The 18,738-nt window shown below is 37.1% G+C and overlaps 1 protein-coding gene across 4 annotated transcripts in view; it reads left to right on the forward strand.

Moving 5' to 3' along the window:
• Positions 1 to 11,577, forward strand: part of prickle2b (prickle homolog 2b) — a 98,027-nt gene extending 86,450 nt beyond the window's left edge. For all 4 annotated transcript variants that reach the window (XM_051912464.1, XM_051912465.1, XM_051912467.1 and 1 more), the window contains 6 exons: positions 1,549 to 1,662; positions 1,794 to 1,931; positions 3,408 to 3,611; positions 5,481 to 5,667; positions 7,417 to 8,277; positions 10,154 to 11,577. In XM_051912464.1, coding sequence (XP_051768424.1) covers positions 1,549 to 1,662; positions 1,794 to 1,931; positions 3,408 to 3,611; positions 5,481 to 5,667; positions 7,417 to 8,277; positions 10,154 to 11,046 — 2,397 coding nt within the window. In that variant the 3' untranslated portion in view covers positions 11,047 to 11,577. The remainder of the gene's footprint in view (positions 1 to 1,548; positions 1,663 to 1,793; positions 1,932 to 3,407; positions 3,612 to 5,480; positions 5,668 to 7,416; positions 8,278 to 10,153) is intronic.
• Positions 11,578 to 18,738: the final 7,161 nt, after the last annotated feature.

Below are 18,738 nucleotides of genomic sequence, written 5' to 3' on the forward strand. Positions count from 1 at the left end.
ATCCGTGTCTTTACATATCACTCGTTCACGCTTCTCTGTAAAAACACAATGTAGAGTAATATCACATTCATGTTGTTCTTTAAAGGTGAATGTGTCATTATTGCACCCATAGCGACACCAAATGGAACTGCAATCTGTTTGTTTCAACAATTAAATGTATCATTAGTATTTAGTAAAATTATTAGCTTTTGCTGTTGTGTCATTGGTATGAAGGATTGTGAAATTTCATGTGTAACATCAACAGATATTTTTGGTATTGTGACAACCATAAATATAAAAATGGATTAGTAGTAGTACATTTTTATATTTATGCTTATATTTATTATATATATTTTTTTCATTATTTTATATATATATATAAAATAATAAAATTGTGTGTGAATAAATATTAGAACTGTGCCAGTTGAGTTTATGCTTTTAGATTTTCTCTCTATTTTTGACTGTCTTAGGAAAGAGTCATTATTTTTGGAGTAGTTATTTTAATATAATTCCTATTCCTATATTCCTATATAATATATAAGTATTTAATAATATAAATATAAAAATATTTATTTTATTTATATATATATATATATATATATATATATATATATATAATGTTTAAATTTTTCGTCTTATTTTAATTTATTTCAGCTTCATTTCATTCAACAAAAGCTATTTTTAATAGTTTTTTGTTATAACAACAACTATGTTCAGACATAGTGAAAATGCTGCTTGCTTAGGCTTTATTCCATTACAGTTTCTTATTCCTTGCTGTTTATATGGTATGGCGACAGAGGCAGATGGCCACTGCTATATATCAGATTAAGCCATTAGGCCATCAGATCTGTGTAATAGGTTTGGACGGGTGATCTGAGCATGCACAACCTTTTTATGGCTCCTCCTAAGTCTGGATTCTTCACTGGCCTGTTACTTCAGCCACGAGTCAACACACAATTATATTATAGTGTAATATACATGTTCTCACTCTTTGGCCAATTACAAAATGAAATGTGTGATATAATTAGACTTAAATTTCATTATGTTGATTAGACAACTGTGATAATGTCCATTTTCACCCAAAAAATGTAAAGCTCATATAGTTAATTAAATTGGGATGAGATCTGGACATGCATTCTTATCATCTTGAGATAAAGGGTCCTACATTTAAGCACGTCAGGGGGATAGTAGGGGCCGATTCCATTAACTCATGCGTTTCTCATCCATAAATCACTCTGACTGTTATAGCTGTGTGTGAGAGTGTGTGTGAAAGGCAAGGACCTTGGGCGAAATTGGGGGAAGGGGTTAACACCAACAGGGATATAGAAATTCCACCCCTGTGTTTGTGACTGTGTCACCCAAGTGCCAAAATCAAAGCGTTTGATTTAACAAACCATGTGAAAACAAGACTTGGTTGCCCTCAAACCCTCTGGTGCTTTATTATTTGTGTTTTATAATATTTATTTATTTTAGGAATAATCATAAAAAATTTATTAATAATAACTAATAATTTACTACTTATTACTTGAAGTGATTCAGAGCTGCTATTGTTTTCCAATGTCATTCCAGGTACATCAGTATTACAGCTCTTTGCCGGAGGATAAAGTACCATACGTGAACAGTCCTGGGGAGAAGCATCGCATCAAACAGCTTCTGCATCAACTTCCCCCACATGACAATGAGGTGAGATCAGCTTGTGCTCTTACACAAAAAGGTCACCACTCAGAATGCATATACGTTTGTGCGTGCCATCATTTACACACGTGTCTGTCCATGTTTACGTGACACCACTGACCTGAGCTCTTGTTGTGCAGGTGCGATACTGTAACAGTCTGGATGATGAGGAAAAACGAGAGCTGAAGCTCTTCAGCAACCAGAGGAAGAGGGAGAACCTGGGCCGCGGTAACGTCAGGCCCTTCCCGGTGACCATGACTGGAGCTATCTGTGAACAGGTGTGCAAGTGTTCATTTGTGTGTTTGTGGTATTTGAATGAGCCATGGTTTGGGGTTGAGGGTGTTGTGGCCACAGGAAGAGATCAGCTTCAGTCGTTCATTGAAACTGCTAGTTTTGTTCTTAGCCGCTTATTTTCATTGTCGGTTTTAAGGCCTCCTCTATAGGTTTTGTGTGTTAGTCCACCTGGGATGTCATGTAAGTGCCAGTAAGTGAATTAGAGCTGAGTCTAAGCTGGATATTCATGTCTGTGACCACCTGCCTTGTTTCTCTCCCCTTCTGTTACCTCTCAGGAACAGATGTCACACAGTTTGGCTTTTTTCGTATGTTTTAAATTTATCCTCTACTGTGATACTCTTAAAGATTTAAGCCCCCATTTAGCCCCCAGTGCCGTTGAAAAGATGCAGTTTTTCCAATAAATACTGGTCTCGAAGGTAACTGAGGCGCAAGTGTGTGTATTTGTGGGTACGTGCATGCATCTGTCTATCCTATTAAACATTTGCTGACTCTCTGCATAATGCAAGATATTGGGAAATGCTGAACGAGACCTTTTAATGAAGAAACCAGTTAATGTCAGCTGTTCCTTTATATATACCAGATAGAATATGGTGGCCACTTGTTATAATTAAATTCCCTTTTTCTTTTTTCTCCATGCTTTGTCTTCGGGTGTTCAAAAAATAGACTTCCATACACGACTTTGGGGTTGGTAAAGAAATTAATACTTTTATTCAGTAAGAATGCAGTCAGTTGATCAAAAGTAACAGTAAAGACAATTATAATGCTACAAATGATTTCTATTTAATAAAATACAATGCAAAATAAATGCTGTTCTTTTGAACTTTCAGTTCATCAAAGAATCCTGAAAAAAAAAAAATGCATCACAGCTTTCCAAAAAAATATTAAGCAGCATGACTTTTTTTCAACATTGATAATAAGAAGAAATGTTTCTTAAGCACCAACTCAGCATATTAATATGATTTTCGAAGGATCATGTGACACTGAAGACTGGAGTAATGATGCTGAAAATTGAGCTTTGGCATCACAGGAATAAATTACATTCTTAAAATGATGATAATTCACAGTATCAGTTTTTGATACAATAAATGCAGCCTTTGTGAGCAAAAGAGACTTTCAAAAACATAAAAAAAAAAAAATAGTTTTTATTTATTTGCAGGGTGGGTTGTCTGATCAGTGTGGAAGTTTAAATAGGATGTGTTCTTAAAGTAAAAAAAAAAAAAAAAAACAGCCTGATGCATTTATTATTTTTCTAATTTTAAACTTTCCCTTAAACTTGTATATTAAAACATATTTTAGTTTTTATATCTAATCAGTTGGTGGAGAGCTAGTCAATCTATAAACACATCTGCAGGGTACTCATAATATTAGAGTCTCAGATAATGATTATTGATTTAATCTTGTGCCCTGCTGCTAAATGACCTATAAAAGACTCTTTTTAACCCTTTAACTCACATTTTCAGTGTGGGGGACAGATAAACGGAGGTGACATTGCCGTCTTTGCGTCACGGGCGGGCCACGGAGTTTGCTGGCACCCACAATGCTTCGTGTGCAGCATGTGCGATGAGCTACTGGTGGATCTTATCTACTTCTACCAAGACGGGAAGATCTTCTGTGGTCGCCACCATGCTGAGAGACTCAAACCTCGTTGTTCAGCCTGTGATGAGGTTAGACACACTCACCCTGACATGACATGAACCTCTTAACATTAGTGTGTATCTTGTATGTGCTGCTAATTTAACCATTACTCCCTAATATAACAATATGCAGATATTTGGAATATACTGTAGTCCTTTTTAAAAAAAATAAAATAAATAAATAAATAAAAAAACGCTAAATGGTACAAAACATCCTGAATCACTCTTTTTATTAAAGGGTTAGTTCAACCAAAAATGAAAATTATCTCATAATTTACTCACCCTCAAGCCATCCTAGGTGAATATGACTTTCATCTTTCAGTCAAACACAATCTGAGTTATATTAAAAAATATTCTGGCTCTTCCAGAATAGGAATGAATAGTAACCGAGATTTTGAAGCCCAAAAAAAAGCACATTCATCCATGATAAAAGTAATCTATATGTCTCCAGGGGTTTAATAAAGGCCTTCTGAAGTGAATCAATGCATTTTTGTAAGAAAAATATCAATATTTATGACTATAGACTATAATCACTAGCTTCTGGTAACATCTGTCCACGTTCAAGAGAGAGTCAAGTTCCGGCGTATGATGTGATGACAAAAAGGGCTGGGCAACAAACATAATTTGGAAAACTTCTCATTTTAGACTTCCAATTTGTGACCATTGTTTTGTTTGCTCCTCTGTGCTTCCGCGTTTGTCAATACGTCATGCGTCAGGTCAAAGTTCACTCTTCCGCTGGAATCGACTCGCGTATGTAAGCCAGTGATTATAGTCTATAAAGTTATAAATATGGATATTTTTCCTACAAAAACGCGTCCCTTTGCTTCAGAAGGCCTTTATTAACCCCCTGGAGCCGTATGGATTACTTTTATGATGGATGGATAAACTTTTTTGGGCTTCAAAATCTCGGTTACTATTCACTCCCATTATAAAGCTTGGAAGAGCCAGAATATTTTTTAATATAACTCCGAATGTGTTTGACTGAAAGATGAAAGTCATATACACCTAGGATGGCTTGAGGGTGAGTAAATTATGGGATAATTTTCATTTTTGGGTGACCCTTACAGTGTTTTACAAGGAAGTTAGGCTATGAATGTCCTGGAGTTGTAACATTGAAGAAACTTCATCATCTTAAGATGTGGTCACATTAGCAAAACATTGGCAAAATTTGTCCATTGTCAATAGTGTAGCAAAACATGAAGCGCCGCTTACTCAGAGGTCACTTCCAAAACTGGCAGCTTTATATTGGTCAACGCACCAAAATTGTGTGTTAAAAGTAATTCCGATGCGAAATTCGTATGGGGAAACGTTTTTCACTGTACGTGTCCCTCGTACAGTATCACATGGATTCCTATTGAGATGCCTGCATTTAGGTGCGGTCACATATACTGTTGTCATTCCAATAGGAATCCGTGCAATCAAGTTCCCCATGCAGGATTTGCTCCTTTTCAAGATCATGTGAATTTGCTGCATTGACTAACAGAAAGCTGCTAGGTTTGAAAATGACTTTTGTGTCAGCAATGTTTCAGACATCTCTACGCTGTTGACAAGAGACAGTTTTGTTGCAGTTTCACTAATTTGACTGAAACTTTTCGCTATACAGAAGTAAATGTAACCGCACAAGAAAAATGAATGCCTAAAATCTATAAAAATTGAGGTGTCTGTCATTGTGCAGATAAAAACTGATTGAGCCTTGTTTTTCTAGTTCCCATCTTTACATAAAGACAGCTGAATACATTGCATGATTACCATGGATACAGAACTTCATCTCTATAGTGATAATGGAGTTACTGCTGTGCTGCAGCTCAGTCTGTTGCCTCAGCAGAGCCTTTAGCTTCAGTCCTGTCACTTCCACTGCAGAAAAATGGTCTCAATCTTTTCTCTGCTTCTGTCTCTTAGATCATTTTTGCAGATGAGTGCACAGAGGCAGAGGGCAGGCACTGGCACATGAAGCACTTTTGCTGTTTCGAGTGCGAGACAGTTCTGGGCGGCCAGCGTTACATCATGAAAGAGGGCCGGCCGTACTGCTGCACCTGCTTTGAGTCCCTGTATGCAGAGTACTGCGATTCCTGCGGGGAACACATCGGTAAGAGCCCATCTATCAATGCCGATGTGTAATCCCCTCAGCGTCCATGCAAGGCCAGTCCGCTTTGCTCTTGCAGAAATTGCACCGTAGCAACTGCCAAGAGACGACTGACCTGTTTTTTGTCTATCGTTAAGATATTAAACATAAAGAGCTTGCAAGTTGATAGTTTAGTCTGGCGTTCACGTTCAACATTTTGGCAGCTTGTTTTGTGGAAATTCAATCCGGAATTACTTTCCACACAGGACCACAGAAAGTAATTTCATGAAACTGATTATAAACAGGAAGCATCAGTGCGGGTTTTCAAAACAGATGTTGTCCATTAGAGCGTAGCTGCTTCAGAGCAGTGATTAAAATCGAATGTATTTCTGCAATATGTGGCACACCGTATAATCAGCTTTCTCCAAACACGTCTACACCTCACGAGAAGGATGCGATCCTTCAAAGACATCTTTATTCTGCATTTGTTTACTTGAAGTAGCTGTCATTTAAAATCCACACAATTTTAAGCTTATGTAACTATAACATGCATTCATATTTTCACACAGTGCTCTTAAGTGCTCTTATGTCATGTCTAAAGGATTACTCTCTTGTGCATTTGCAGTCAGTGACATGATGCTTTATGTTGTCTTACCTATTATTTTAAAAATGCACTAAAATGCAAATCATGTATACAGTAACTTGAATAAAACATTTTTCCCTATTACAAAGTTTTAACAACTGCTTCACTGTAGAGCTGCACGGTTCTGGATGAATTGAGAATAATGATTTTTTTTGTTTAAGATGGAGATCACGTTTCTCCCACGATTCTGAACAGACAACTAAACTAAATAACGTAATTTACTAGAGGTTCTGACAAAAAGTTAATTGCTGCAGTCATTTTAAAATGTTTATTAACCTGAATGAAAATCAGTTTGAGTGAATGATTCAATGACTCATAAATATTTATATTTCTTTCATTCACTGGATGAATCATCGTTTTTTTTTAACAAATCTCTTGAATTAATGATTCAATTACAAATACATTTTTTTTTTTTTTTTTTAACATTCACTTGTTGCACCCACTGGTGTAATGATGTAATTTGAAATGAGGTGATTTACTCTATTTTGATCGCTTCCATAGACATAAGTGTTTATATCTGAACTATAAACTTTTATCCCAGTACTTCTGTGATAATATGAATATTTGTAACACAGACATAATACTACTGTATGGTTGAAAAGAGCTGTTTTATACCTATACATGACAACTGCTCTTGTGATTTTGTAAAGGTTTAATAGACACAGGAGAGTCTGTGTCATTTAGGAATAAGATCATGCGAGATCATGATATTTTAATGAGTAATTGTGCAGCTCTACTTCACTGCTTAACTTTTGTAAACCATTATGAATGTGTGTCAAGGTCAATAAGTCTTAAAAAAATCAAATTTTCTGACATTTTAAGATGAGACAAAGTTAGTTAAGGTTATAAAATGTAATTTGGTGTGATGCCTCAAAAAAAAAAACTTGCATGAAGTCATGATATTTGTGAAAACAGATTTTTACCTTGGAAAATGTATTTTAAAAAATGTAACTAGCATGAATTCAAAGAGTATATTTGGAACTTGGCATGTTTAAAGCTACATGGTTTTTCCTTTGCTGTGTAGTAGGCTATTCTGTGTCATTGACCCATAGTTTATAAGCACTCCACATATTTAATTTTGCCATAGATGCTTGTGACCTGTATGTAATGGATGTCTTCTTATTGTGCAGGTATTGACCAGGGTCAGATGACATACGATGGCCAGCACTGGCATGCCACCGAGGCCTGTTTTAGCTGTGCTCGCTGTAAGAAGTCCCTGCTCGGTCGTCCTTTTCTACCCAAGCAGGGTCAGATCTTCTGCTCTCGAGCATGTAGCATTGGCGATGACCAAAACGGCTCTGATTCCTCAGATTCTGCATTCCAGAGCGCCCGTTCTCGTGAGGCCCGGCGCAGCAGCTCCAAATCCAACAAGAGCAATAATGTTGGTAGTGGAGGAGACGGGAACCAGGGAGGAAAAGGTTCAGCTGGGCGTTATTCTGCTGATGTTGACCCACTGTCCCTGCAAATGGACTTGCTTAGCCTGTCCAGTCAAACGCCCAGTCTGAACAGAGAATCTCCATCTTGGAAGACGCAGGCTGAGATGTATGGGTACGAGAGCCGCAATGAACTCTCTTCAAACCCTCTGCATTTGCTTAGTCAATGCAACATCCGGACTTCCTATTCCTCAAATCTGTCCCCTGGTCACCCAGCAGATCCAAGGCCCAAGGAGCCTGTGGCCTCCAAGAGACCCCCTGTATCTGCTCTCAAAGGACAGTCTTTGAATGAGAACTGGTTCCAACCAGGACCAGAGGACTATTACCAACCTGCACTGCGAACACAGACGAGCTTTAAAGAGGTTCCACACAACAGCTTCATGGATAAGCGCTCAGTGAGCCTGCATGTATTCCAGAGGGAGAAGGAGAAGGATGTTGGACCGCAGATGGGCCGTAGCAGGAACCCAATTAGTGCACTTGGCTTTAGCGAACAGCTCACACCACTGGAGCAGACGCCACATGGCTCTATGGAGTCACTGGCTCTATCTAATGCTACAGGTATTTTATTATTTTTATTATAGTATTTATTTATTTATTCTTTTTTTGTATTTTTTTTAATTTACTCTACCATTCAAAAGTTTATGGTTGGTAAGGTTTTTGAAAGAAGTCTCTTATGCTCACCAAGGCTGCATTTATTTAATCAGAAATACATTTTAAAAAGTAGTATTGATTATTACAGTTTAAAATCACTTTTCTGTATTTCAACATTTTAAAATGTAATTTATTCCTGTGATGGCAAAGCCTAATTTTCATCAGTCTTTACTCCAGTCTTCACTGTCACATGATTTGGTGCTTAAGAAATATTTCTTATTATTATAAATGTTGAAAACTGTTGTACTACTCAATATTTTTGTGGAAACTGTGATACTTAAAGTTCTTTAATATATCTCACTGACCCCAAACTTTTAAGGGTTAGTTCACCCAAAAATGAAAATTCTGTCATTAATTACTCACCCTCATGTCGTTCCACACCCGTAAGACCTTCGTTCATCTTCGTAACACAAATTAAGATATTTTTGATGAAATCTGAGAGCTCTCTGACTCCTCAATAGACAGCAATTTAATCACCACTTTCAAGTTTCAGAAAGGTACTAAAGACATCGTTAAAAAAGTCGACGTGACTGCAGTGGTTCAACCTTAATGTTATGAAGCGACGAGAATACTTTTTGTGCGCAAAAACGAAAAAAGTAAAAAAAAATAGCGACTTTATTCTACGTCCAAATGCCGGCTCAGTATTGGCAGACGCTGATCACGTGACCAGCGCGGCGCATGTGTGTGATGCTTACGCAGGAGCCGGCCAATAACAAGTCGGTGTTCAGACATAGAACCTGGAAGCACTGGACGTAAACAGCGCATGAAAATGACACAGAAGAAAAGATATTGTTGAATAAAGTCATTATTTTTGTTTCATTTTTGCGCACAAAAAGTATTCTCGCCGCTTCATAAAATTAAGGTTTTAACCACTGCAGTCATGTTGACTATTTTAACAATGTCTTTAGTACCTTTCTGGACCTTGAAAGTGGTGGTTAAATTGCTGTCTATTGAAGAGTCAGAGAGCTCTCAGATTTCATCAAAAATATCTTAATTTGTGTTCCGAAGATGAATGAAGGTCTTACGGGTGTGGAACAACATGAGGGTGAGTAATTAATGACAAAATTTTCATATTTGGTTGAACTAACCCTTTAAACAGTAGTGTATATTTTACTGAATCATGTTTCTAGTGGATTGAGAACTGAAAATGTAGGGCCCTATGGTTTCCGCGAGGCAGAAAACGCGGACAGAATCGCGGAATCCAGTCATAAAAACGGAATTTAGTATATAACACGGAATGTCACGGAATTTGTCAACTTTTTGATGAATGAATAAAAAGCAGGTCAGTACACTTAAATCAAATCGCGATATAGTCTAGTGTCTGTGAATATTAAACCGCAAATAGACTATCTAAATATGAATCCTGCAATTTCATAAATTGTTGGTAAATTGGATAAGTTTCATTATTTCAATTAATTAGACATGCTTTTTGATTACTTAAAATTAATTTAACCATTAAAATGGAGTCCAAAAAAAAGAAAAAAAGGGAAAAACGGAATCCAGAAAAATTAAAACGGAAAAAACGGAATTTGGGAAAAAATAAAACGGAATTTGGGAAAAAATAAAATGGATTTCATAGGGCCCTAAAAATGTTAATAGATTATCATTTAGTAGTGATTGCCTTAGCAATTACTATCATTTATACTATATTTTTTATAGTATATATTATATATTAGGGATTTTAACGAATCCAGTTTATTATTTTTCAACTTATTTGTGTATTGTCACTCAGTTTATAAGGCAAGAGAATATTACAGCTGTCTTATATGTTTCATGTCTACAGGCACCTCTGCAGATGGCGACAGTAAACGGCAGGAGCATTTGTCTCGCTTCTCAATGCCAGACTTGAGCAAAGATTCTGGCATGAACGTGTCTGAAAAAAGCAACATGGGCACCCTCAACTCCTCTGTGCAGTTCCACAGCTCTGAATCTCTGCGTAGCCTGAACTCCGCACAGCCCTACCTGGAGCTTGAAGCCCCGGTGCAAGTCAAATACCCTGTGCAATACCCCCGTGAACCTCCTGGAATTAATGCTTTACCGCCTGGATTTGCCTATCAGGAGGAGGATCGCGCAAGTTTGGTAAGCAACGCCAACAACGCCCGTCTACCACCCATGAGTGAACGGACCCGCCGTAGAAGCATCGACCACGAAGAGCCACGGCGTCGACACCACCACCATCGCTCTCGCCGTTCCAGGCGTTCCCGTTCGGAAAACGCACTTAACCTTGCTGCCGAGCGCCGCCCGCCTCCAAAACGATCTCAACTTCATGTCCGTGAGGATTATGACCAGTTCCCTCCGCCCCGTGGGTCACGGGACCACTACGGAAGTGGAAGTGGCAGGCTGAGACAGCAGCCTTTCAGACCTTGCCCTCGGACAACCTCTGACCTCACGCTTCAAAACCCCGCGCTACACCGACACCAGGGCCCTTATTCATGGGACCAGTACGATTACGATGACGATTGGTGCTCGACCTGTTCCTCATCTTCTGAGTCAGAAGATGAAGGGTATTTTCTGGGCGAGCCAATTCCCAGACCGGTCCAGCTGAGGTACATGACCAGCGAAGAGCTGCTGCGCAAATACAACTCTTCAGGACTCGGCGCATCCGGTCAGTTCGGGAGCCGAGGACAGTTACACACTCGCAAACGTAGGAAAAGCAAGAACTGCATTATCTCCTAAAAGTCACATCTGCATCACGCACAACCTTGCACAAGATTTTTTTCCGTCAGTATAGTTTAAAAGGCTTTTCGGTGTTGTGAGGCTATCAGTGACTAATACGCAGTAATTTAATTTGTTCAAGGCTCAATTGCATATGCATGCTTTCTCATGTGATATTTACAAATTATTCTGGATGTTACACTTTTTTTAGGGACTTCTTAAATTCGCAGCACTGTTGCCACATTTGTTACAACTAATGTGCAATTTTTCGTTATGTAATCCATTCAGGCACAGTGATGGTTTTTTTTGTATGGTGTTTGCTTTGGGCTGAAAATCCCATTAATAAGATGTATATAGGCAACTGAATGAAGAAATTTACTAAGTTAAGGATGTAATGTAAATTATCTGTAAATGATGTACCACATATTTTTATATTTTGTATCAATAGAATCATTTATGTACTAAGCAAAATGTAGAGAAAATAGTAAAGGCATGCACGTTAATTTGCTGATTTTTGTCCTGTATTGGAAATTAAAGAGTATTTCTGTGAGAGATTTGATTGACAGCTCTTGGTTCTTCATCATCAGAGCATTCTGTGATCTCTGACTCAGATTAGACACCAACACGCTCGCCATCTGCTCAATGTATTAATGCAAAAGGCCACAGAGCAACGAAGGATCCAAATGGCTGGCCTCGCTTACTGATACACCTCATTGCTAATGACAGTGCTTATGAAGATTCAAGGATTAGTTTCAATCTACATCTTTGACTAAGGGTTTTAAAGGTGCGGAAATGTTTTTGCATCTTTGGCTCAAGCTTTGCTCTGTGTTTAGATTCTAAACCATCATTCTGTCAGTAATGCTGCTGTTTAAGCAATAAGATAGGAGACTATCATTTTACACAGATTCAGAATGCTATTTAAGCTGCTAGCAACATATGTGGTTTTCATATATTTAACCATAAATTATGACCACAGTCCAGTGTGCTATACGCCTGAAAAATGTATCTGAACTTGTTTAAAAGTGGCAAAGAGTTAATGTCCTCGACAGGCCAGAAACATGAGATGCTTTTTGCTACTGTCTGAGGAATGTTTGTCCTCATATGTACTTACTAGTGGTCAGAAGAGTCCTGAAAGAAAGTTTAGAAGGCGTTGTTCTGGTATAACCATCTGCATAAAATTGATCTAGAGTTTTTCTTCCTGTTCTCTCTTAAGTTCTATCTCTCTTTCAGTTTCCTCTCTTTTACCTCAGAGAATGATTAATTGGCAATCCTTATAACAATAGTTATAGAGAAAAAGGCCTATCTGAACCGAGAAATTGTTAGTTATATATGCCTGGGTTTATGTACTCTGGCAGATGTGTCACAATTAACTAGCTTTCTATCTTAAATCGAGCTTTATTCCAAGATTTATGCCCCGGTTTCACAGACAAGGCCTAGTCCCAGACTAAACTGCATGTTTAAGCTGTTTTACTCAAAAGTAACTTGCACTGACATATCTTAAAATATGTCCGTGCCATTTGTTTTGTCTCAAAATGCACACCAGTAATGTTTTTTTTCTAAGGCATGTTTATAAAAGCTACTTAAATGTCCTAATTGATTCAAGGCCTAATCCTGGGTTAATCTAAGCCCTGTCTGTGAAATCGGGCCATGAAGTCATACACAAAGCATTCCAAGTAGGCCTACTGTACTTATGTCTCATTTGTTACATTAGCCCCCGGTTTCACAGACAAGGCTTAAGCTAGTCCTAGACTAAAATGCATTTTTGAGCTGTTTTAACTGAAAGCAACTCACACTGACATATCTTAAAATAAGTCAGTGTCATTGTTTTGTCTCAAAATGCACACCAGTAATGTTTTTTTTTTTTTTTTTTCCTCTGGTGTTCGTTTATAAAAGCTACTTAAATATCCTAATTTAACTATGCCCTAATCCTGTTTTTAGGTTAAGCCCTGTCTGTGAAACCGGGTCTAGGAGTCTTCTAAAGTCAGACCGAAATTTAAGCCAATAGTCCACTTTCAAATAAAAAATTTCCTTATAATTTACTCACCCCCATGTCATCCTTCTTTCTTCAGTTGAAAATAAATTAAGGTTTTTGATGAAAACATTCCAGGGTTATTCTCCTTACAGTGCTTTATAGACAAAAATGATAGCATCACAAGTGCTTCCGCAAGACCGCCATTACGTATTCTTCAAAAAGCTTACGCTGAATGTCCTACACCTTCCCTACTCAACTTACGGAAAAAAACAGAACTGGCGCCGCGTCCGTTCCGTAAGTTGAATAGGGAAGGACATTCAGCGTAAGCTTTTTGAAGAATGCGTAATGGCGGTCTGGCGGAAGCACTTGTGATGCGATCATTTTTGTCTATAAAGCATATACATTTTCATTTTTTTTGTATTAAAGAAAATGACCGATCGTTTCTCTAGATAAGACCTTTATTCCTCGTCTGGTATCGTTTAAAGCCCTTTGAAGCTGCACTGAAACTGTAATTTTGACCTTCAACCGTTTGGGGCCAATTGAAGTCCACTGTAAGGAGAATAATCCTGGAATGTTTTCATCAAAAACCTTGATTTCTTTTCGACTGAAGAAAGAAGGACATGGACATCTTGGATGACATGGGGGTGAGTAAATTATCAGGAATTCTTTATTTGAAAGTGGACTAATCCCTTAATTGAAAATCTTGACATCCACCCGAGCTCATGGTTTTGTGTTCAGTAGCGATGTATGATTCGTGAATTAACTGTTCTTTTAAATCTTTTAAATCGATGATTCGTTTCACAAGCTTTGTGTGAGCAACAGACCGAAATTTAAGTGTACATACACTGACCATCTTAATACTACCTGCAGTTAACATTGAGTTATGCATATAACTGCTGTTCACAGAAGGAGGGAAACGAGGTACAACACATGACTATGCGATGTCATATAGTCATGTGTTGTACTGAGTGAACCAACTGAATGGGAACGACTACGGAACATGAATCAGCTTAAAATGAACTCGAGAACCTGATTCTTGAACGAATCATTTAGAAGAAGAGAAAGTCACATGGGTTTTGAACAAACAACATAAGGGTATGTAAATGAACTGTACCTTTAATGACAGTATAGTTTATTCTATCAATGAAGTGAATGCCAAGAAAAGCTGATTCGTCCCTATAGATCAATAATTGCTCAACCTCAGAGTGCCACTTCAGCACATGAAACACATTTCTGTTTGATGGTTATTTAATGTCACAGTTTTTCATATGAGTTTTGCTGAATGTCAGGGGCAATTTGAAAAAGCACAGCAAATTGGCACAGACTGCATGATATAATGTTAAAAATAGCTCCCAGAGGTCCACTGAGGGCTGATACTGCAGACAAAGCAAAACCATGAAATTGTGAAACAGCCCAGGCGTAACTTATAGTCATAATGGAAAGTGTCAGACCTGTCTTTGCCGTTAAGGGCAGTGGCCCATGTCTGTTTTTCCCTGACAATTTCAGATCATTCGCAATCGGCCTCCAATCAACCATTCTGCACCACATTTAAGGTGGCAAAGGTTTGTAACTTGGTCTGTTTGGAGTTTTGGTTATTTTACTTATTATCCATCTTTCCCTTACCTTCAGAGAAATTGACATCTTAAATTAAATTTTTGATAAGATTATAAATGACATATTTTACCTCACAAGTAATTACAGATTTTTTCCCCTTGACCATTAAATCATTTATAATAGAGTCCTTTTACGTTGCCCAAGAGTTTCTGCCATCTTTTATTGAAGGAACACCTCATAAAACCAGAAAGAGACTCATAGAGTTGACATTCATCCCCCTTATGGCCCAATATTAATCTGTGGGCCATGACTGAATTAATCTAAGGGCCAGAGCTGAGAGCGGGCATTATACTTAAAACCATTAAAACAATATATATATAAAATATGTAAGTTTATAGTCTATCCATCTATTGTGGAAATGACATGTCGGTTAAGCAATTTGTGGTTAACTTTATGCTTTTAGAGCATTTATGTCAGAGGTAACTGATGTAAAAAGCACTTTCAATGACGTGACATGGCCATTGCAGTCATTATTTGTTGACTTGAGAAAGCCAACTGCTGGTATTCCTATTTAAATATTATTGTCTTTTATCCAGAGATTTTGATGCAAATTTATCTCCGGGGCATTGAAGTTAAAGCCATGAACATTTGGATGTTTGATATATATTCTAACTGACATTTTACATTTTTAACACTCTTGTTTTTCAAAGCCATGTCTTATTAAAGTCATCCAGTTTCAAACTGAAAAATTAAATTACGGAGCAAAAATGGCCTCAGACTACCTGAAGCTTGAAACTGCTTGGACAAAAGTTGGTCTTTTTAAGGATTTTCCATACAGAGTTTATTTATTTGACCCAATCCAATCTATTTTCAGATTCTGACAGATCTGTTTATATGAGCCCAAAACTTTGCAAACCAATTCACAGAATTTGTTTACATGACATTCAAGTATTCTACATATGTCACCGGAGAAAAGCCTTGACGTTTCACTGGAAGGTCCGGTTATGAATTTATTAATTATTAGGAGATCAAAAATAAATAAATAAACACATGCACAGTTGAATTGTTTGCTATAAGATCTGATAGGGTGAATTTTCATTAAATGCCGACTTTACAGACATTTAAAAACTAAAGTTTTTTTTTTTTTTGATATCTAAATCTGTAATAGAGTGATACATATTGACAGTATGTTTAGTCACTGTTCCAAAAAGAATGAAAAGTGCTTGAGCTGCCTGCTGTTGCTATGGTTACCATATCAGGTTAAAGCAATTTTTGCAAGTGCCTATTTACCAGAGAAAAATATGTGACCTGACTAACTTGGTGGTGGATTCAAAATAACTTTTGAGCAAAAATATGTCAGATCATCAATGTTGGGAGTAATGTAGCTAGAGACATCGATTTGATTCAACGTTTTTTGGTGCTTTTGGAAACATGCATTTAAAAGGATGCATCTTATAATTCAAACCCCGTCCTTATATAAGGCTTCAGATTAATTGCTCATTCAGAAGATGTTATGGTAGACTGAATATGAAGCTTTAATTCAGTCTGCATGATTTTATGCATTGATGAGATTCTCATGTCACCAGCTGGATGTCACCAGTCATATGCCAAATATATGACATCAAACCTCCTGAGGGTGTTATCATTTCAGTCAGTTATGCCAAAACACATATATCCATGCACAGGAAGGTGTCATGCATGTAGCTAATTTAAAATACTGTGAATGTATTATCAGACACAATGATCCATGATACAACACATTACCTATAGATACCAATAGGGCAGGAATGACGTCAAAACCCGGAACACTAATTCACCACTGGTTCCCTCAAGATTTTCTTATGGGGTTTTATAATGGGGTTTTTCAATGTGTAAAATAAAGCCTGTGGTGAACATAACTTGATGACACCCATAATAAAAATGCAAATTTTGAAACTTTTTTTTTTTTTTTTTTTTTTTTTTTTACATTTTTCTAATAAGCAGATAAGAACATTTGGGGTGTTAGTGTGTGCAAAAAACAAAATGTTCAAGTATTGTTAAGTTATGTTTAACACAGACCTTATTTTACTTATAAATTGAAAAACCCCATTATAAAACCCTGTAAGAAAATCTCAAGGAAACCAATGGTGAATTAGTCTTCCAGGTTTTGACCACTCTATAAACTCAATTCAAATCCATTCTGCACTATTTGTTTCCATTCTGAAATGCCCATACAGCAACCTGTGGTATTTGTTCATAATGACAGCACACAAATCCATTACAATGAGCGCCGTGTTTCTACATTGTGATGCCACCACAGCTAAATGGAACTATTCAGAGCTCATAATCCTTGGATCAGGAGGTCTCAGGACTGTTTAACATTCATAGAGACATTCATTTCTTACTCACACATAGGAGATAATCCCAAAGTGCCAAAGGCCCCATGATTTCCAGCTGCAACCCCAGTTATTTTACAGACATTAATGACCTTACTGAAGCAGGCCCATCTGTGCACTTACGCTCATTTACTATGGCATGTTGGCAATCCATATTAATCAGCTGATAATTGCATATCATTCAAAAATTTCATCATTCTAAATGCTACTTTTAAGGTTGTTCTTTTGACATTTTAAATGTGTTCAACTTTATATATTTTTTTAATTTATACAAAATTGAACTACACTGAAAAAAAAAAAACATTGGTGTAGAAGAAAAATTCAATTGCTAGTAAATTTCACAAACAATTACAAAGAAATGGCAAGTAGCACATTGAATTAAATGAGAATTTTTGACAAAATAGTATTCTCTTGTTAAACATACTCCAATAATCTGTTTTATTCAAAAATAATTTCAGTTTTTTTAACCCTTTTTTTTTTTTTTTTTTTACAAAATTAAGGCAGTAACTGAACTTAAAGGGATAGTTCACCCAAAAATGAAAATTATCCCGTGATTTACTCACCCTCAAGCCATCCTAGGTGTATGATTATCTTCTTTCAGATGAACACAATTGGAGTTATATTAAAAATATCCTTGCTCTTCCAAGCTTTATAAAGGAATGGCACTCCTGATTTTGAAGCCCAAAAAAGTGCATCCATCCATCATAAATGATATCCATACGGCTCTAGAGGGTTAATAAAGGCCTTCTGAAGCGAAGCGATGGGTTTTTGTAAGAAAAATATCCATATTTAAAACTTTATAAACTAAAATAACTAGTTTCAGCCAACGGCCTACACAAATCGACTTGCGCCAAATGAGTAACCTCTGACGTGATGTATGACGCAGGACATAGGAGTACCGTAAGCTTAGACGCCTCTCGTGTTTTAAACAAATAGGGCTAGGCAACAAACTCAATCTCCTCTTCTCTTATATCAAAATCCTCTGATATTTCTGTTTAAAAATTCTCAAAAAATTTTAGACATTGCATCATCCATTGGGTCAGAGTTTACTCCTTTGGCGGAAATCGATTTGTGTAGGCCATCTGCCGGAGGCTAGTTATTTTAGTTTATAAAGATATAAATAAGGATATTAATCCATCCCTTGACTTCAGAAGGCCTTTATTAACCCTCTAGAGCTTTGTGGATATCTTTTATGATGGATGGATGCACTTTTTTTGGACTTCAAAATCAGGACCACCATTCACTACCATTATAATGCTTGAGGGAGCTGGGATATTAATAATATAACTCAGACTGTGTTCATCTGAAAGAAGATAGTCATAGACATCTAGAATGGCTTGAGGGTGAGTAAATCATGGGATAATTCATTTTTGAGTGAATAATCCCTTTAAGTTTTTAAGTTGAATTTGGTGGCTTTTTACAGTGTGGATGTATTAAAAGATGAAAGTGACCGTAGAGCTTTAGGATATGGTGAACGTTGACTTTGAGATGGATACTTGCTTTGTACATTGACCTTGTGATGCATCTGCTTGCACACTCATTTACAAGATTAATGATCGATTTCAGTTATGCACTTGACAGGACGGCATCTGAACATTAATAACGAGCTGCAGGAATGTTAATGAAGCTAATTATATTAACATTGTCTGACCGTCTCTTCACAGATTCCATACCATTATGTCATTTGCCTTTGCTGAGTGGCAGCGATATGACTGGAGAACAAATTACTCAGTGCCGTGTTAGTATGCCGGTCAGCTATTATTAGTGTGTTCAGCCCTTAATGCATTTTACGCTCTCAGAATTGTCCACCAC

This window comes from Ctenopharyngodon idella, chromosome 11 (assembly GCF_019924925.1).
Source record: "Ctenopharyngodon idella isolate HZGC_01 chromosome 11, HZGC01, whole genome shotgun sequence".
Lineage (NCBI taxonomy): Eukaryota > Metazoa > Chordata > Actinopteri > Cypriniformes > Xenocyprididae > Ctenopharyngodon > Ctenopharyngodon idella.